At 42.6% G+C, this 21,057-nt stretch overlaps 1 protein-coding gene across 7 annotated transcripts in view; it reads left to right on the top strand.

The window, feature by feature from the left end:
- Bend7 (BEN domain containing 7) overlaps positions 1 to 20,767 on the top strand; it is a 78,044-nt gene extending 57,277 nt beyond the window's left edge. For 5 of the 7 annotated variants that reach the window (XM_040755503.1, XM_040755508.1, XM_040755506.1 and 2 more), the window contains 3 exons: positions 8,250 to 8,369; positions 15,112 to 15,165; positions 18,664 to 20,767. In XM_040755503.1, the coding sequence (XP_040611437.1) occupies positions 8,250 to 8,369; positions 15,112 to 15,165; positions 18,664 to 18,725 (236 nt within the window). In that variant the 3' untranslated portion in view covers positions 18,726 to 20,767. The remainder of the gene's footprint in view (positions 1 to 8,249; positions 8,370 to 15,111; positions 15,166 to 18,663) is intronic. The other 2 variants (XM_040755505.1, XM_005081248.4) reach the window with 1 other exon arrangement.
- The last annotated feature ends 290 nt before the right edge of the window (positions 20,768 to 21,057 follow it).

The raw sequence follows: 21,057 nt of genomic DNA on the forward strand, positions 1-21,057 counted from the left end.
TGTGTGTGTGTGTGTCTGAGCCGATGCATGTGTGCAGGTTAGAGGATGCCTTACACAAGTCGGGGTTCCCTTCCACCATATGGAATCTAACCCTGGTTATCAGGCTTGGCAGCAAGCTCCTTTACTGCCTGAGCCATTTCACCTGCCAGGCCTTGCTAGTTTCTTGATGAATGCAGTCCTTTCTTTGGATTCTTAAACAAACTTCTTTCCTATTTCCTGTCTTAAGTTAGTGTGAATCTAATTCTGATTTCTTGCACGTGGCTTCAACTAGATCATTTCCTGCATGCTTCATTTGTTTAAGAATAACGTGTGTGTGTGTGGTGAGCTGCTTCTCCTTCCCCTCTCCCCTTTCTCTGTGACAGGGATGGCAAAAGTTCTCCTCAACATGACTCTTCTCTTTCCTTATCTTCTTTTTGTCTGGACCTGGGGAGACCAGCAGCAATGATTATACTCATCCATAATCTCAGTATAACCTCAAACCCCAAACCCCTCCAAGGTATAATCGAAGCATTCATAATTTACAGGAGAAACTTCTTCTCCCTGCAAAGGCTAGCCAGAGTTTGCCTCTTGTTTCCCTCCCTGTGTTGGACATCACTCCTGTTGTCACAGCTCCACACAGAGGCTTGGGTTCTATATGAGGACCTCATTTCGTTCTCACTCTTCAGTGGAAACCTGAGCTTCCATGGTTATCGAGACTGCAGCCACCTCCGATAGCTTCAAGGTGTGCTTTCACTTCTGTGCATAACCTTCCCAGTGTCTGAAATGCCCATCCATCCATCCATCCATCCATCCATCCTCCCTCCCTTCCTCCCTCCCTTCTTTCTTTCTTCCTTCCTTCCTACCTTTTCTGAACATTTGTTTTATTTTTTGACAACTTCATACATGTATATAATGTGTCTTGATTATATCCAACCCAAATCCCCTCTCCCATTTTATCCCACCCCACCCTTCCCCACCCGCATGTTGCCTGTATGCTCATGGGTGGGGTCATCTATGAGAGCATTGGCAACCTGTTCTACTCCAGCAGCCATTCTCTGACAATAGCACCTCAGCTGGGGCCTTTTCCACATCCGTGATGCATTGTGTATTGGCTAGATCTTACACGAGTAACCAAAGCCGCTGTGGACCCATAAATGGTCATGTCATGTCCAAAAGGCAGCAGCACTTCACAGCACTTCTCATGCTCCGGCTTTTGTATCCTTCTACCTTTTCTGTGATGCTGCCAGGGCCTTTTGGGATTGGATGTAAATGTCCCATTTAGGGCTGAGCACTCAACTGTCACTTTTTCTTGGCACTTTGATCAATTATTCGTCTCTGCATTAACTGCCTTTGTCTTTCTTTAGCATCTATTTTTACCCTAATGTTCAGCTTAGCCATCGCTTCATACAAAAGCCTTCCACAGTTGCTTGCCCTCCAGCCCAAGCATGGTAAGGTGCCCCCTCTCTCTGATCTTGTGTAGGTTTTTGTTGTATTAGTTTGATCTCTGCCATGTTGTTTTGTTTTGTTTGATACAGTCTCACTGTGTAGTTCAGCCTGGCTTTGAACTGGCAATCCCTCTGCCTAACTCTTAGGAGTGCCGGGATTATAGTGTGTACCATCACGCCCAGCCCTCTACTGTTCTTGTCCCTTGATTGTCTTAATCTTCCACTTCACTGCAGGCTCTTTGAGAACAAGAGGCCATTTATTCATTAGCACCTAGCATATCCTGATAATTATGGGTACTGGATAATTATTTCCTGAATGAACGCATGTTATTTTTCAGAATGAGGCCTCAAGATGTCAAGATTCAAGATAAAAAGCATCACCCTGTTTGTGTACAGGATCAGACAACATCATCCACTTTTAACTGACCTTACCAAGCAATTGTATGCTGAAGCAATCACGTCTCAAAAGATCTTTTTGTGACTTCCTGTCTCATGATGTGTTTCCAAGATTTGTGAGTGCACAGAGGCCAGTGATAGAAACTTGGAGCAACCAGAGGTCTGGTGGCATTAGAATATGTGCTCTGATGTAATTGATGGTACATGAAGACTTGGGCTTTCCTCCAACCTATATGAAACACTCTTCATGGAGGCACTTTGGTTCCCAGAAGTGGGTATTACTCAGGTACCCTTGGGGACAAGCTGTCTATTGAGTCTGTGTGTGAACATGGTAAGGACCAGGGCTGCCCTAGGACTGGTCTGCATGCTTGCATTCTATATCTTGTATTCCCTGCAACTCTGTAGCGTTGCTTCTCTCTGCACATCTTCTTTTCTCTATCAGCTGGGTTCTTGCTCTTACCTCCCCCACCTCCAGTCCCCAGCCCTGGTTTTATATCTGATATAACTTTTCAGGTCTGCATTCCCTGCTTTCAGTATCATTACCCGCTATTCTGAGGGAAAGGTAGAGGTGGGTCCAGCTCTCACCTTTTGCTGTAGTGTTGGACTTTTGCTTCACTGAACATCTGCAGCACATCGTCAGATCTCAGAGTTCAAAACTCCTTACATCTGTGCCCCACAGGACCCGGTTCCCATGTGTGGCTTATCCTCATTTACTTGCAACTGTTCTCCTTGGTCTGGGGATTATGGGCCACAAGGAAAGGAGATATGCCAATTTTTCTCCCAAGATGTCATCACAGCTTTGTTTTGTGTGGTTGAAAAATAGCATCAACAGTCATCTTCACCATGGAAATAATTAATCACTGCTTTATTTCCATTTAGGATTTGACCATTTTTCTCTTACAGTACCTGTATACTCACCTACAAAATCAAAGATTAAAAACCGAATTATTTCTACAGAGAACTATCCTTTCTGGCTGTGCAATCTCAAATCAGTTGTTTAACTTGGCCATATTTGGATCTTGTCATCTGTAATTAAGATCACGATACCCACCCTACTGGTTATTGTGAAGATTAAATGAGCTATATAAATTGCTCAGCACATAGGAAGTCAAAATAATAGCCTTAAGAGAACAGAGAAGGGTGTGAGAAGGATGTAGGTGTCTTCAACAGCAATGCCCAAGATTCATTCTGCCTTTGAACAGCCTTCATTACAAGTGGCCCCCAGTTGGGACCCTACTACGAAGGCTGTTGTCCCTAGCCCCTCATAGGCTTATTTGGCATCTAATGAAGACCCACTTTTCAGATCTCCCTGCAAACCTTAGTTCCCATTTGGCCACTTGAATTGTAACTGATTCATTGTAACTGAAAGCATGTTGTCATTGCTAGCTAGGATTCTCAAACAAACCACAGAGAGATTGAATTGCTACAAATCTCTCACTCCTTCAGGTGTCTACATGACACAGTGATGCCATTTAAAAGACGGTACTCTATTCTGTCCCTTGAAATTGGTTTGGGGGAGCGTGGCCAGTCTGCCCTGTTTGGTGTGTCAGACAAGCTCCCCAGTACCAAGCTCATTGATGATTATATTAAAAGCTGTGTTCCCAGGGAAGGATCTGCTCAGCCACCACAAGCTTATTCATTATTTATAAACAATTAAAGGGCATGGTTCAAATGAATGCAAGCATCTGGGAAAGTCATTATTCATGTACAAATCTACTCAAGCATTTGTCATTTCCCTGGTGACTTAACATACTCTCTGTGTCTTGGGACCTCAAATTATATTAAGCAAAGTAGATGCTTAAACTCTTTTATTTAGTTTAATCGTTGGTCTCATTGCACTTGTTCAGATTATTTGGGCTCATTTAAAATTAGCCCTCCTGTCTCCTTGATGCATTAAAATAGAAAGGAGGGAAATTTCTTTTTAGAACCTATTGCATTCTGAGGATGAATGCAAATTATCCTACTATGATTCTTAATGACCCACTATTAACGTAGTAGGAAACCCAGTGCATTAATGCAATGCCACTTTTCACATCATTACTCCTAATGGAACTGTTACCAGGATAATAGCTTGACCTTTAGCTATAGATTCTGATAGCAAAATATATTCTGCTTACTCCATACCTCTATTCACACAGCATATCAGCTGTTTCCATGTCAGTGCAATGGCATCTTTTGGCCTTGTCCTAAGGTCTCATCTTCAATAGGTAAATTCTAGTTAAAAGTCCCTTTGAAGTTTGGATGTCATCCATGAATCAGAATGTCAATACTGTGCCTGGTGGAAATATTTGTTTGTGTAGGCATTTTTTGAGAAGCCTGTGCTGTGTCTTCAAAGGTCTTGGTCACGGGTCCACAGGACAGTGATTTTTCTAGCATTTTCCTTTTGAAAGCAGAAAAGTTTTAACTGAAAGAAGATAAAATGAGCAGAAGCTGTTGCCTTTTTAAGTGAATGATGAGATTCTGAGCTCAAGGTTGGATTGTAAAGTTCTGAACGTCAGCCCCTCATGGCGTGAGAGAAAGCATTCTTCAGTGGTCCCTGTGGTTCTTCTAAACTCCACTGTTGGCGTACATGGAGCCCCTCCGGCACTGGCATAGCCCAGGAATGCTTTGGTATTTTGGAACCACAACTTGCTAATGTGTGATAATTTGAGCACAAGCATTTCACAATCTAAGAAAAGAGGTTGCTATGGAAATTAATTGTATACATAGCATTATAAGTGGAAAGATGTTTACCTCATAAAACAGTCTCTTCAGTCATTTTTGTAGTATGCTTTTTCATTATACATGAATAGAATGCTAGGTACAAATAGCATTGTTTTTTAAATTTCATTTATTAAACAGAACTTCAAGCACCTTTTGACAGTTCTTCAGTTAGTAGATGCTATTCTGAGCATTTGATTGTAGTAAAACCTTTTTTATTTAGATATGTTTGACCAGTTAAGTGATTCAGATAGGCCATTTTCTAATTAGTCTACATTTTTTGAGCTCCTGCTACGTGCTAACGTTAGAAACAGGACTAGTAACTCCTGATTCGTTCACAGCATGCTTCTTAAGCTTCTTTGCTCTGGTGGGTACATTGAGGGAGACAAAGAAATGGAGGAGCTGCTGTGGGAAGCTGGAGAGCACATCTGTGCCGGGGAATGTGCCTTGTTTCCTCTGTCTGCTCTCCTTTCCCTACAGAACCTGCAGCGGTCACCTGCTTCAGACTGCTCTACTCCTTGATTCTGCTTCCTAACCATCTCCCCGGCCCCAATGTAAGCCTGTGATGGACCTTCCCATCAAGGTTCTTAGGAGATCTGTACCTCTCCCTCCAACAACTTGGTGTCATCCGATACGACTCACTCCCCTGCACACGTGATCATCCATCTGATGCCGGGCACCACGTGATTATCCATCTGATGCCGGGCACATGGTGTCAGGACCTCAGTAGCTGCGCCTTTCACTGCTGCTTGCATGACCCCATGTCACTCAACAACCCTTAGCATCCTTCCACACAGCTCTGCTGTTTTCTACTCCAGCATCCGAGACTATTTTAAATGTTTCCTACCACCATCTAATCCCTGCCTGATGACCCACTGGTGTCTTCATTAACTGATCTGTGTAGTGTCTCAGAGTCTGTCTGTCTGCCAGCTCCTCTCTGGTGTCATTTTCCTAGTATCCGCAAGTGCTTTAAGTCCCCATTCTGCTGCTGAAACTGTCCAGCTAATCCTAACCCTAGGCCATCCCTTCCGCCTAATGCTGCACCCCATTCACTCCTTAGCACCTTCCTGCTTGTCCTCAGCCTGCTACTTTCCCTCTGTCAGCAGCAGTTCCAAACCTTCCCACACGGTTCGTCCCCATGGTGCCCCCGCACTGAGCTCACATTCTCTGGAGCCTAGACACCCCCCACCCACCCTGTCTAGAACCACCTTTTATCAACACATCTCCTCATTCTCTGGCTTTCCATCTTGTTTGAAGGTGGCCCCTCTACTTCAGTCCTATATCCCATCACCCCTAGTTCCTCCAAGATGGCTCCATGAGGGTCCCTCTTTCCCATGTCCTGTTTTCACCTGCCATGCTGCTTGCTAGAACAGCCCACAAACACTTCATCCCTCCTTGCCTCTGCCTCCCCTCTGAGCCCACAAGAGTGTTGGTGGTGGCAACTCCCTCCACGGCTCCCAGCAGACACTTGCCAAGCCACTGTTTCACTAACGCTGAAGAGACATTTGTCACCCTTGCTTTGAAGTCATCCTGGCCTCCTTTGTGGCCTCTCTGCCCCCATCATCTATTCCTAAGCACTGTGTTCACCACGGTCTGTGCTCAGCCACGTGCTCTTTACTCCGTGTTTTCTGTCTTAACCGTTTTTTCTGTTTATTGTTTTAACCACCACATGCACAGTGGGTTCTTCCTGTTCAGTGAGTTCAGCACCGCAGATCTAACCAAGCAGGGATGGAAAATACTCAAGGAAAAACGAAAGAGCTTAGCATGTCACATACACACATTACCTTTGATGCTGGCAGCACAGCTCAGTGGTAAAGTACATGCTTTAAACATGTAGACTTTTGCCAGGTATGGTGGTGCACACCTTTAATTCCAGCACTGGAGAGGCTGAGGCAGATGGATCTCTGAGTTCAAGGCCAGCCTGGTCTGCAGAGCAAGCTCCAGCAGTGTAGACTTTTTTCTTGTGATCATACCACAGCAATACAACTTACTTAGTATTGGCATTGTATTAGTCATCATTGAGTTATCTAAGTTTGATTTAAAGTATGGTGATGGCATAGGTGATGCATCATTTATAAGATTATCTTCCAGGGCCTTGGGATCGATCCCTACAGACTGAGTGGTAGCAGTGTCGTTGGTCCAGCTTCTTTCCTTACGCTGCTCTGGCTAACTTGCTGCTGCCCACAGTTTAGACTCTGCAAACAGTCCTCCCAGGTCTGAGGGGATCTGCCTTTGCCTCACTTGCCTTTCTGTGGCAACTGTATCATGTTTCGCCACAGAGTGTCAGTCTCCTGCCCTGGATGCTTGATTTACTGAGACAAGCTTCGGAAAGGGACTCCCCTCCATGGCCTGCAGATTAGTCCAGAGCAGTTGTCCTTTTCCTGCGCAATGGGACTGCTTTTCCCTCTTCTGTATTTCCTTAGGACATGATTTTAGAAGTAACATTACTGATCAGGGTGTAACCAGTTTATGGATCTCATTATGTTTTATTCTTATTTCCCAAGAAAAAGTCCCAGTTTTATGCTAATAGTAATGTTTGATGGGGCCAGGTCACCACAATTTTGCTGCTATCAAATGCAGCCTTTGTGACATTGTTTTTGTAACTCAGGATAGGTGTACAATGTGTGCTTTTCAGTTCTTTGATTTACATATTAGTTGAACATTTTCCCTAGTGTTTTATACTTCAAATACACTATTGATCTATGGGACTATTGAACTTTCTCTTTTATTTGAGTGCACTCTTCGAAGATATTGAACATTCTGAGGCATATATGATGTGGGCAGGTTTTGTAGCTCTTTTAGAATGTTTGTTTTTCATTGAATGGGAATTTCAGGTTTTTTATACAGTTAAATCTGTCAATATTTCCCTGTGTTGTTTCTTTTTGAAAGAGACCTTCTAACGCACTGAAACCAGGAACATTTGAATCTCATGAAGGCCGTGTGCTGGGACCACTTACTGACCTCACCGGCAGCAAGGCGAAAGAGAGGAGCTGAAAAGTTCCCAGGGACAGAGAGAGGCAGAAATGTTAACTCCGCACCTCGCATGTGGACACACCCTGTGTGGCTTTCCTAGAATCATTGTCCTGCCTGGTGATTCTCCATTGTTTCTTAGCACTTAATAGGGCCAGTCTTTCCTCATATCTAACGCACTTTGCAGGATGTTGATTCCTACCTAGACTGAATCTCAGAATTTCAGTAAGATGGATAGCAGTATCATTTATGTTGAGTACTGGGTTTCTAAGGATCAGTGTGAGAACATCTCTGTGTAATGTTCATTTCATTCTGAATTGGCAACACAGACAAAGTCACTTAACACATTTGTTCAATTCTGTCATGAATGGACCTGGCAGAGCCATATGAAGCATTTTCCTTTCTGCCCATCAGACACATACACACACATAAAGGGCAGTTTCCACACAAGCCTCTTAGTGTTTCCAGCCAGTTTCATGCTGAAGCATAAGCCATCATGTGTGGCCAGCACTCAGTTGCTTTGCCAAAAGAGTATAGCGCCACTGCAGAAGATGTACCCTTAGATGTTCGCTTCAAAGCTGAGGGAAGCTTGTGGTGGAGCTCACGTTTGACATATACATGCTCCTAGGTTAAATTCCCAGCACCAGAGAGAAACAACAAAAGACATAGACTTGTTTTCTTCTTGGACCATCTTCCTGTTTTGTTCTGCATCCTTTTTTGCTGTTAAGGTACTTAGTAGCATTTCATGTTTTCTTTCAGTCTTTACAGAAAAGTACTGTACTGCGAACCATGTGGACAAACTTCCTGGCCCAAGAGACTGGGTACAGATTCTACAGGATCAAATTAAACTGGCCAGAAGAAGGTTAAAAAGAGGCTCAGGTATGAATGAATAAGCTGTAAAAGGAGTCACTGTGACAGTGCTTTGCTGAGCTCTCTGCCTTTTAAAGCACAGAGCTGTCTCTCTAGGTCATTGTGGTACCCTTTGTCTCCTGAAGGAGCTGTTTTGTGTAATGTGCTCTGGTTGGCACTAGTGAATGTTGAAAGTTGTCTTAAGACTGAATAGTAAAAATTATGTAGGCCATTTGCTTTTAATAGTACAAGAGGAAAAGATTGCTAATCTCATCTGTGGTCTAATGTATTCTCGGGCAGAATTGAGTCTTCTGTGGTTTGCTTTTATCTGACTATTGATTTCTGTTGTTTATATCTACATGAGTTTTTTAAAGAACTAATTGCTCAAAGTTTAAAGGGGGGGTGGCACACCGGGATGGTGCATGTCTTTAATTCCAGCACTTGAGTTAGCGACAGAGATCTCTGTGAGTTTGAGGCCAGCCTAGTCTACATAGTGAGTTCCAGGGCAACATGTTCTACATAGTATGTTCCAGGACAGCCAGGGCTATGTGGAGAGACCGTTTCAAATATCAAAAAAAAAAAGTGAAATTCATTCTGTCGGAAACACCACAGGAATTTAAGGGTAGATGTGTGTGTGTGTGTGTGTGTGTGTGTGTGTGTGTGTGTGTGTGTACGTGCGTGCACATGGCCATGTTTAAAACTTGAGAGTCGGCAGCTTGGCAGCTATTTTTCTAGGCAAAGTGAATGCCAGTTGAATTGTGACTACATAGATTTAATAATCGAAGTTGCAGTCTCCCGAATCTCCCAGTTGGAAATCCTTTTGGGGTCAGTTTTCTCTTATCATCCAAGAATAGTTATCTATACCAGGTCACAAATCTCTAGGTTTTATTTCTAAATTTCATGTAAATTAGTAGATCTGTTATAAAAAAAATGGAGATTCCTCAAAAAAAAAATAATAAGGCCTCGAGGAGATGGTTCTGTTGGTAATGTCTTTACCTTGTAAGCTCTACGAGTTAAGTTCCCAGAACCCATGTAAGAAAATAAATAGTAAGACATGTCCTTGTAATCTCAGCACTGGATCTATAGGGCGGGTTGGGCAGCCATCTTAGCCTGCTTGACCGAGTTCCAAGCCAGTGAGAGACAGCATGTGAATAACAGTACCTAAGGTTGTCCTCTGGTGTGACACACACACACACAAGAAATTTTTAATTACCGTATGACCCTCCAAGCTCATTTCTGGTATATCCCTAAGCAAACCCAGTAATTTAAAGAGAGATCTGCATTCCTGTATTCATCGAAGCATTTTCTTAACAGCTTCTAAAATATATAATTGTCGCACCTGCTGTGCAGCCAGCATCCAAGAATGTAGCGAGGTGGTCGGGATAGATGACACAGAGACCGGTTGGTTGCTTTAAGAAAACTTTATGCTCCCCAAGTCGGCTTAGGAGAAGAGCTCCCCAAGAAAAAAACCGCTTCCCTCTTTAAGGACTTCTGCCATCCATCTACATACAATTCTCCAACAGCTCTCCCAGACTTCTCACCCTCCTGGCTGGTGGTTTAATCTCCGGCCCCAGAAGGGGAGAAACAGCAGGCGGAACAGGAAGAAGCATCTAGCCTAGCAGTAGGGGGTGTCAAAGTCATGGTGTTTCAGTGAGCAAGTCCTTATCTGAGCCCTATCAAGAGCTTTATAGCACTGAATTGTTTTCAGTAAACATTACACAGCTGCCTGCTCCCAGGCCAAAGGGAAGTGGGTCTCTGCTCAAGGTCTGGTGTCCCCACATATAATCAACATAAGCATCCACTTTACTAGATCAATTGATAAAGAAAATGTGATATATGTGTATGTATGTATATATACAGTAAACCAGCACAAAAGTGTGAGTACCATGGAATCTCTCTGGGGAATCTGAAAAGGTAGGTCTCACAGAAACAGAACACAGTGATGGTCAGTCTCCAAGAGCCTGAGGAGATGTTGGGCAAAGGAAGAGAATTTCAGACAAAAGGAGTGAGAGTGATTATGTGACATGACAAGCAGGGTTATTTATAATATATTTTAAAATAATTTAGTTCATATCCTATATCTTCATATAGTGAGTGATACATAGATTAATTCACACATTTAGCCATTCTACATGTGTATTTCTAAAATACCATGCTGTATATCAAAATTTGCATGACTTTTTATGTTAGAAGAAAATGTATTAGGCTTGTTTCCATAATATGGTCAGAGTAGTCCTACAGTAGAGAGTCTCAGAACCCGATGGTAACTTGGTCCATGGGGCTAGGTACCCCTGTAGTCCTACTCTGAATGAAGGCCTGGAGATTCCTGGAGAGCGTCTAGTCCCCAGTCCACATTGGAATCCTAAAGAAGCTGCTTTGAATGTCAGCAAAAGGAGTCAACACCAGCAGTAGCAAGGAAGATGAATTCACTAGTGAGAGTGAAGGCCAAGAGAAACACTGGGAAACTACTGGAAAGTGATACCCACATTCAGAGCAGATCTTCCCACATAATTAAGGTGGTCTCCCATCAGCTACTTCATCATGGCAGTCTTCCGAAGCGCATCTAGGTTGTCACATTGACAATTAAAGCTAACACCATACTCATGTACTAGTATTTGACCCCCTACCGAAAGGAACTGCCTTGACCATGAACTTAGTTTATTTCTTTTGTTGTTGCTATTTTATTAAATGTATGCATTATTTTTATTTGTCAAATGAAAATGAAATCCAGGCCACCTTGACATCAGGCCTTGGGAATCTGTGTGGCCGGAGTATGAGACAGTCTGGAAGGTAGATTTTGGGACCTGAGGTGCTGGAGTGTGTGCAGGTACCACTCCACAACGCATCTCTGAGTGAGTGAGTGCAGAGGCGGAACAACCGAGTCTAATTCACTTTAATGAACAGAAGTCTGTTGGCTCACAATTCTGGAGGCTGGAAATCCAAGACTGAGGACTTTCTTTCTGCATCAGGCCATGGCAGGAAGGCACAGAGAAAGTGAGAGTAAGAAAGAGGAAGGGGGGGGACAAACTCGCCCCTTCCTCGGTGGCAGGATCGCGTCCTGTCAGCTCTCATGAGGCTTCTCCTCCCTACACTAAGCATCATCTTTGGGGGACACATTCAGACCACAGCAATCTCTGATGTGAGCTTGTTTGTTGAGTTTTTCCCAGTGCAGCCCTGTCCTCCAGCCTCAGGCTCTGCAGCCAAACTGGCCTTCTCTCTGGTACTAAAACTGGCTGCTCTCTCCCACCTGTCATAAGCACTGCCGGGCTTCCCTTCTGCAGAAACCTTTAGTAGAGGCCCCAACACACTCCCTTTTGTTGGAGCTTTTGATCAGCAAGTTTACAAAACACATGCTCTACCTGGACATTCATAATGTTGTATCAAGTAGGCTCCCTTAGCCACTGAGGAGGAAGGTGCCTCTGTGAAAGAGCCACCCTGACATACAGGCCACACTAGATCAAAAGGACAGCATCCCAGCCATAGTAGACGATTGGTCTGTGTGTGTGAAACACTGGTACACTTCCTTCTCAGTAGCACAAAGCTGGGACTCCAGCAAACAGAAAGGAGAGCCACTCGCCTTTGCTGAATAAGGCCCGGGATCTATTATGCGACTGGCTCTGGGGTTTTTCATCTTGATTATTTTCCATCAAAATGATAATACAACGTGTTAAAGGTATTGCACAACTCCCAGGGCCTTATTTATCATCCTTGGCTCAGTTCCTAGAACTCGGTCCAGACTCTGACTAGTTAGAGCTAATCAGCTCACCACTTGGGGAAGCCTGCACTGACTGTAGGAGAAAGAGGTTGCCCCACACGACTGGAAAGGTCGTTATGCAAATCCAAACTAATTCATTTGGGGCTCTCATCACATGTAATAATTTTTTCTATAACTAGAATTCTGTTCCTGGTGTGGATTTTTATCATTTTTATTAGATTACTTCCTCAAAGCTGAAATCACAATTTATTGTTTGTGTTAGATCCAGGAGTAAAGCTGTCACTGCTACTAAATTTTTATTGGACTTGCTCAGTCTTTTCCAAATTTTACAACTTGATCATCGCCAGAGAAGAGCGGCTTTGAGCTTGTTACAGACGGGTGTTATAATTAACACCCTAATGTTCTTCACCCATGATACTTGCCCTGTGCATACAGATAGCATATCAAATTTACATAGCTTACATATATTTAGGTTACATATATTCTGGCAAAATATATAACTTAAATATATGTAAACTATATATGTTGTGTTCTGACAAAAGCATATGATTGTGTAGGCACGCATATAAAAAGTATGGGTTGGGCTAGAGAGATGTCTCAGAGCTTAAGAACACTGACTGCTCTTCCAGAGGTCCTGAGTTCAATTCCCAACAACCACATGATGGTGCACAAAAAATATGGGTAGGAGCTGGATAGATGGCTCAGCAATTAAGACCATGGCTATTTTTCCAGAGGACCTGAGTTCAATTCCTAGCTCACATAGTGGCTCACAACAGGCTACAACTCAAGTTCCAGGAGATCCAGTGCCCTCTTCTGACCTCCACATGCCCCAGGTATACAAGTGGTTCGTGGACATACATATAAGCAAAATACTAATCCACATAAAATTTTAGAGTGAGTTATTTTTAAGTAAGGGTAGCTGAATTAGAAAAGGAAGGTCACCTCAGACCCCAAACTAATTTTTGTACCAAACAAAAAGCAGATATGTGTTAAGGTAGAAGAAATTTTAAAATATAAAATGAACTACAGTTTGAAGACTTTAAAAAATGAGATTGTTACTATCCATGTGCTATATATGTATTATTAATAGTAAAAGATTGAGAATCCAGACTCGAAGTTAATTCTTATCTTTGGCATTGTCACTTACTAGCCCTAATTTATTTCTTACCTCTGATTTCTAGTGTATTAAGTCAAGCATAGCATCAGACATAGCCTATAAGACTTCCTATCAGTCAGATGACAAATTGCACACAAGGTGCTCAATAAAAAGTATTAGTAAATGGCGATGGCCATTTATTATTACTGAAGAATTTTAAAACTCGGGTTATAAGACAACGACGATGTAAACTGTCTGCCTTTCAGATTCATTGAAACCAGTCAGAAGGAAATGGTGACTTCTAAATATAAAAGGCATACATTCATTGTTTTTTATCATGTAAAAAGTTTTTTCAGAATCCATAAGAACCAAGCTAAGGAACTGGATCTGTGGGTAAAGTATTTGCTGCACAATCAGGAAAGCTGGGGTTCCGATCCGCAGAACCCTTATAAAGCAGTCAGGTGTGGAGGTGTGCATCTGTAACCCCAGCACTCGGATGCTGGTAGAGACAGTCAGATCCCAATCTCGATAAAACTGCTAGCTGCCGGTTCAGTGAGAGAACTCACCCCCAATGTAATGTAGAGCGTGAGAGTAATCGAGGAAGGCACCTGACGATGCCTCTGTGCATGCTAACACATGGGAGTATGCAAGGGCATGTATGCACATGTGCACACATACAGAGTCCACCAGGGCGCCTAATGCCTGTGATCTAGAGAATTTTAGTATATCTTACAAGTTGTCTGTAAATCGCCTTACCCAACTCAATCCTGCCGTTTGTCTTTTTGTCATGCTATTAAATATTATCAACATCAGTTTTAATAGTCTCTACTCCAATCAAAGTTGGCCGTGACTGTTCCATCTCTTCTCTGTTTTCTTTCTGTGGCGAACCATTTGGGCCAGCAGACACCGATGCCAAACCTACCCACCAAGGACAAGAGACTAGAGACTAAACTAGAGGGAGAAAGTCTGGAACGTTCCTGGCTGTGTCTGTCCTCGGTCGTGTTTAAAGCACCACACGGAAAATGAGAACAGAGCATTGCTTTGGCGTTTCCACCATCTCCACACTACAAGGTGGAGCCAAAGGCTAGCCTCGGCACACAGTGTAGTCAGCAGGAACGTCGGGGTGGGCAAAGGACATGGAGGATGGCACCAGGACTTCCCCAGTCGCCATGTGTGAATTCTCCTCTGCCCCTAGCGTGTGCGGGGAGACTCACTCCCTTGAGTTACCAGGAGACTTATGAACCCCTTCTCTTTACATTTAGTAGGGGTGTGTGTGTGTCTGTGTGTGTGTGTCTGTGTGTGTGTCTGTGTCTGTGTGTGTGTGTCTGTGTGTGTGTCTGTGTCTGAAGGGTCACGCTTTGCAAAACCATTAAGAAGCCTGAAACACGTCAGAAGAGCAAGGTTTGCATTTTAAATCACAAAAGAGAGGAATCTTTTGAAGAAATATATATTTTCTCTCTGTGGCTTCCTCCTCATGGAATAGATTCAGGAGTTAGACTGAGAGCTGCAGAACTAGGATCTCCAAAGAAAGGCTCATTCTGAGAATTCCCGCTAGGAGTGGCTGGGGGGGTGGATGTGAAAAGTACAGTTCTACGGGCGGAAGGCAGTAACGTAGGTGTCCTCGGTGTGTGGTTAAAACCACGCTGCTGCTCGCTGGAGGTATACCTTATGAAAAGAATCAAAATGAACTGAAATCACCTATGGCTGACAAAACAAGGCCATAGAGTTTTCAAGTTTTAACACAGGAGCCCTGACTTCCTGTCATGATTATCCAAACGAAATTGTGTTTAAATAATGATACTGAAGCCTGTAATGTGAACCAAGTGACGTGAACAGGGGGCGGGGGAGGAAAGATGGAAGCCACTGTGTACACCGGAGTCGCTTTAATTGTGTTCCCGTGTTCAGCAAAATGAATGTGCTCCCTACAGCTAATGAGATTTGTGTTTTATGTTTGTAACCAGCAGAGGTAGCTGACGGGGATGAAAGACTGGACGGCATTTCGCTACCACCAACAGGTAAAACACATTTACATTTCATCACCGCTGCAAAGAAACATCTGCATTGAAAATGCTTTTGCCATTAGGGATGCAGGCGCTTGAACAAGCTGCCTCTGTAATAAACCCAGGCCCGCACAATCCCCAGTTTCTTGGGGGTCTAGGTTCAGAGCTTTTTTTTACAGTGGATATGAAAAGCAACATTTTTCTCACACCCTATTTCATATTCATTAAAATCTCAGAAGTGCAAATCCTAAGAAGTTGGTATCACAACATGATGCTTCAAGCCTTGAGACCTAAAAAGGCATTTTTAATATAAAAACGACACTCAGTTTTAAACCAGGATTGCCAACTTGATATGACCAAACTCAGGCCCATTTTGTCTTATTCCACCAAAGGCCTTTGAAAGGCATGCGTCAGCACTCTTCACTTAGTGACGCCTGTGTTTTTAAGTGTGACTGAGCGAGTCAGCCCATCCGGTGTGAACCAGGTCAGCAAATGCAAGAGAACACTGACACATTCGCTGCACAATTGTGTTCAACTGTGGGCTTGACTGTGATGTCATCGCAAGACTCTGGTGTAATTCCTTACCCTGACCTCCTGCCTGTGTGTGAGTTCACACCCAAGAGGAGAGGACTAGATGCCTGATCAGTGAGCCATGTGTCAAACAGTTTATCCCCTCACTTGGGCTCACAACTCCCTATTGGCTGCCCTTCAAAGATTCTCTGAAGATTCCATCCGTAAAATCCAGACAGTCCAAAGAAACCTTGAACTATAAAAGCTCAATTCAGTGGGTTTTTTTTAAAATGTGTTCCTTTTTTTGTTTGTTTGTTTTTGTTTTTTCCTACATCTGAGGCAGTGAGACTTGAATTAAATTGAGAAAGTATGAATGGAATATGTAGTATGTTTACAGGAACTCTTGGTAGAGGTCCTAGTGGTCACATAGTCTTGATAACACAAAACTTAGGGTGGTCACGAAAGCAAAACTCATAGGTACTCTTAGAACTGCCAGAAGCCCCAACCATGTCAATTACACCTTGCTTCTCTGTCTTGAGTAGCCAAGTAACATATCAGTGGACAGGTAAATGAAATGAGCCACAATAGTGCACAAAATATCTGCATATATCCAATTCTTATGATCTATGTTATGTAAAGGGGATTTCTCTCCTTGTTTCCATACCTGAGTTGAGAGAGTTGAATGTGTGATCTCTAGTGCTTATTACCACCCTCTGAATATCAGGACAGTGCACACTGGCAATACTTTTGTCGTCTTGGACCTATTCCTAGCAGATAAAGGAAATACTAATCATAATGGTGAAAGTATAGTTCAGGGGCCTTGAGGAGGAATGTCATACTTTTCTAGTTGTCGCCTGGGCATCTGCAGCAGCTGTCTTCTGTGTCAGATGACATAGTGGACTTTAGATTTATTACTTGAAGACTGTGCATCTTGCAAATATACCTTTGCATTTAACTGTCTAAAGACTGAGGCCGAGCCAGGCATTGGTGGCTCATGCCTTTAATCCCAGCACTCGGAAGGAAGAGGCAGGCAGATCTCTGTGAGTTCAAGGCTAGCCTGGGCTATAGAGTGAGTGCCAGGATAGGCTCCAAAGCTACACAGAGAAACCCTGTCTCAAAAAACCAAAAAAAAAAAAAAAAACCAAAGACAAAAACCAAAAGATTGAGGCTGAGATTTCAGAGGAAGCAACAGCAGCCCAGGGATACTAGAGGAGTTTCGCAGGACTGACAAGTCGCAAAGGAATCTGAAAGTGAAGTTCGTGGGAGTTCGTTTGGACCATTCCCTCCTATTATCTAGCCTTTCCTGAGGCCCAGAAACATTAAATGACTTTCCCAAGGTGTCACAGCTGGTGGTAGATGCCAGGCCCAATCCCCTCAACTCCCAGCCAGTACAGCATAGGGCTTTCTTATACCAAAGCCAAAGCCAGATTTTCTCTGCATTTCTTAAAGATCCTGGGAGATGATAGAGGAATCATTAGGATTCCATTTTTACTGGTTCAGTCTTCACATTTGTAATGCTTGGCATCAGTCTACCCAAAGTTCACTCCAGTTTAAGCTCCTTTCTTTGATTTCTTTCTTAAATTCTGCCTGGAGCTTTGAAGAAGAAAGTAGACTATTGACAGATACAGTTACAAACTACTGAACAGCGTGGTATATGTTTTTTAATGTATTTACCATTTTGGAAAAAGAGGGAAAAAGGTCACAGATTGATTCTCAGATTTTGAGTATCAAATTAAAATCTTGATAGCACGCTTCATGGTTGCCTTCTAAAGTAAAATCCCCAATCTGGCCAGCTTCTTTGGTTGCTGCAGGTCACCCCTCCACATGCTCTGACACGCACCCAAAGCAGTGAACCCCATGTCTTATACAATGGTTACAATGGCTCAGCCTCACTGAGCAGGATTCAAACCACATCTCCATCTCCTTATTTATCTAAGCTGACAAAAGCAGATCCTTTGGAAAGCCTCAATGGTGCTTTTATTACTTTAAAAGTCATTTTGTTCCTTTAAATTCTGTATCAAGAAGAGATGAGGGATGATCCCTGTGTTGCTGTGAACCTGTAAGGGTCAGGGTAGAATTTCGTTCAGTCAGATGGCCTGTGTTTCCAGATCTCAGAAGGGTCTCATGTAGCCCAGGCTGGCCTCTGACTTTGAGTTCCTGATCCTCTTACACCATAGACATAGACCACCACACCCTGCAGAAATGGGTTAACCTGGGCAGTGAGCCTTTTGAGTAGCAGTCAGCACCGGCCTTGGGTCTGATGCAGATTCTGCCCTCAGACAAGCGGGGGAGACAGAAACAAACTTGCACGCTGTGGCACAGATGTGGAGAGAGCCTTTGATGGGGAACTGCTCCCAGAATCTAGGAACAGTTGACATTTAAAGAAAACAATGTGTAAAGTCAAATCAAAGTAGACCATTTTCAGTTTGAAGATGGGGCATCTGGATTTGATAGGGTAATAATTGTCTAGACTTAGCAATTTGCATTATCAGTCAGCATTCTTTTGTGGGTTTTATGTTTTAGAAAGCACAAGTCACAACTCCGGGACACTGTTATTGCTGTTTCCCCTATATTCAACTTTTCTCTATTTGGTTTATTTATCTACTGGAGATCAAATACATGAACTTTTGTCTGCTGAGTTGTTGGATTTTCACCTAAGAAGCATTTTTCCCCACTCTATCTAAGTCTGCACATTGCTATTTAATAGTGTTTTCAGGTAAATCAGATTTAGCTATTTTCTATTGATGGACAATACATCACTAGTGGTAATACATATTAATGAAATTTCTTGTTTTAAAAAATCAACAAAAATTCCTAGTTCTTGAAATTATTCATCTGGCGCAATTAAAGCTTAGCAACTTAACTGAACAGCACAAGGATGTACCCCACCCCTAATCCTTCAGGTGACTGATTTTTCCCCACCACACGACCCTGGTCATGTGAGAAAATATACAGCTCTGCCTTGGAGAAGTAGCCTCTCTCATTGTCTTGTCTCTGTTGTAGGTAACATATTTGTCACCAAGAGAGAGACCCCGGAGGACCCAGATCCAGGTTCCATTGCCTAGACTTGCAGTTTAGCATACTCTTCCGTTTCCTCAAAGGTCCACGTAGCAGTTGAGGTTCCTGCAGTGTGGGTGTCCTGTGGTGGCTTGTCCTGTCTGAATAATTTCTTTGTAATATGTGGTGTCACTACTCCAATTTGGCATAATCTTTTATTAAAAGAAATCATGCTTAGAGTTGTTACCTTAAACGTCCAGTGTGTGTGACACATCATAAGGAGGCAGTTCTCTTCCTGTTTTAATTCATTCATAGTCTGTGTGAATACACAGTCTTTTTAAACATATTTATTTTATTGTAAATTGCTTAGCTGCATGCAGAGGAAACCTCTTTCCAGGACTGATGGAGTTTACAAAGCAGCATTAACTAACCCTTCAGCTTAGAGAAGGAAAGGTAGTTTTGGGAGATGGGATAGCTCTGACCTGGTCTGTGAAGTCATTTATGACGTCAGTCATAGTAACCCAAAACAGTCATTCAGAAGTGAAGTACAAATGATGTATGAATTCTTAGCACTTTCACGTAATTTATGATGATGTAATGACAAAAAAGTTAACTCAGAGTAACCAGCAATTTGCTTAGGAGCCATCAAGCATTTAAATATGGTTTAAACTGAGTTTGACCCTGTTTTCATGTTCATCTGGTCCCTCATACACTTACCTTCTACCTTATGTAAAACTAAATATGAGAAAAATCTGGGTTTATTTTAAAGAAATCTTTGTTGTGTGGGTATTTGCTTTGCAGAAACATTTACCTCCACATTTGCTCCGCTAATGAAATAGTGCATTAGAAATACCACTTACTTAGAAAACCTTGCGTTTGCACCTTAGGTAAAGCAAATTGCCTTGAATCTTGGGCACTTGACACAGAAGACCAAAAATTACCATAAAAGAAATGTGACCCCAGGGATTAAAAACTGCCATGACAAAAGCTTAGCCTTTTCTCTAGTTCCTTTCAGCCACAGGGCAGAACCAACGGTTAGTGCTGCTGGGACTGAGTCCCGCCCGCCTTCTGCTTTGCCTGAGAGAACTGAGAGTTAGGTAAGTGGTTGCTTAGGGTCAGGTTACCCTTCATGGCCAGATGGATTAGAACCTGGATATCAGTGTGCTGTGTCATGTCATACTGAACATGTAATACTAAAAATAGGAGACTAGGGCAGCACTCCACTGAGACCAGCTAATGAATGAAGATGATAAGTGACATCCCAGGAATGTGATAAAATGTGCTTTTAAGTGTTGCTTGTGGAGTCCATCTAGCAACTAGAGAGCAACATCTCATCTGTGCATCTTTTACATCTCTTCCTTTGGAAGCCACAGGGATGGCTTGGAAATTATTCCCATCATACCCTTCAGTTACTGGTTTCTGTTTCCAGCCAGCCCTAATCCCTTTGTTTTATTGAGTGGTCTGATGAGCTGCAGACAAACCAAGACTGTTAATTCTGTAACAGATCCTGGGGGGGAAAAAGTCTTCTGCCTCCTAGAATGAAAAGAGAGTAGAAAAACTGAGTTAGTGCCCTTCACTCTATTAAATGATGGGGAATGTGTTTTCAGTACAGGAAGAACATATAGTTACAACCGTAGGCCTGTTCAGTGTGCACTGTAAACCTTCAAAACACACTTCCTTCCAAGCCTCGGTGACAGCTTGGAGTCTTCAATACTTGAGGAAGGTAGGATCATTCAGTTCATGGATAAGTGCAATGGATTCACAAATTGGAAAGGCAGACCAAAACTGCAACAGTAAAATCTTATTTTGTAAGTTTAAATTGTATTCATGTTAACTTACTGTGACTACTGTTCAGCTTTGTTCAGAAACCCTTTTTATAGGCTTTCTTAGCAAAAAAAAATCCATATCTATGGATGTGTCTCAATCTTCTGTACATATGTTTTATTAATATGTAAATATTCAGATTTTTAAAAAATTACTATGTTCTTTTAAAAAGAATTCAGTGTAAAGCTAGTTGTGAAAATGGTGTGTAACACTGTGTTGTGATATCAACTCCCAAAATGCCCTTTATGTTCATTCTGGAAAAATATAATAAATTACTTTAATTGAATGCACACGTGTCTTGCTTGCAACCCAGTCTTCTGTGTTTATGAAGTCTACGCTGCTCATTAATTAAAAGGTATTTTGAATATTCTGATGATTTTTCTCAGGAGTTATGCCTCTGTGGAAAATTATGTTTACAAATAAAGCAAATGGATTTCTAGCAGAGTGAGAGTCTGGTAGACGCTAGAGTCCCAGCTCTGTCTGGCAGTCAGATCAATGGCTACAGCAAGTCCCTCAGAAACACTCAGGCATTAAGAACTGAGATGCTCAAAGCCTAATTTTAAATGAATTAGGTAG

Source organism: Mesocricetus auratus, unplaced genomic scaffold, assembly GCF_017639785.1.
Source record: "Mesocricetus auratus isolate SY011 unplaced genomic scaffold, BCM_Maur_2.0 Super-Scaffold_100013, whole genome shotgun sequence".
NCBI lineage: Eukaryota > Metazoa > Chordata > Mammalia > Rodentia > Cricetidae > Mesocricetus > Mesocricetus auratus.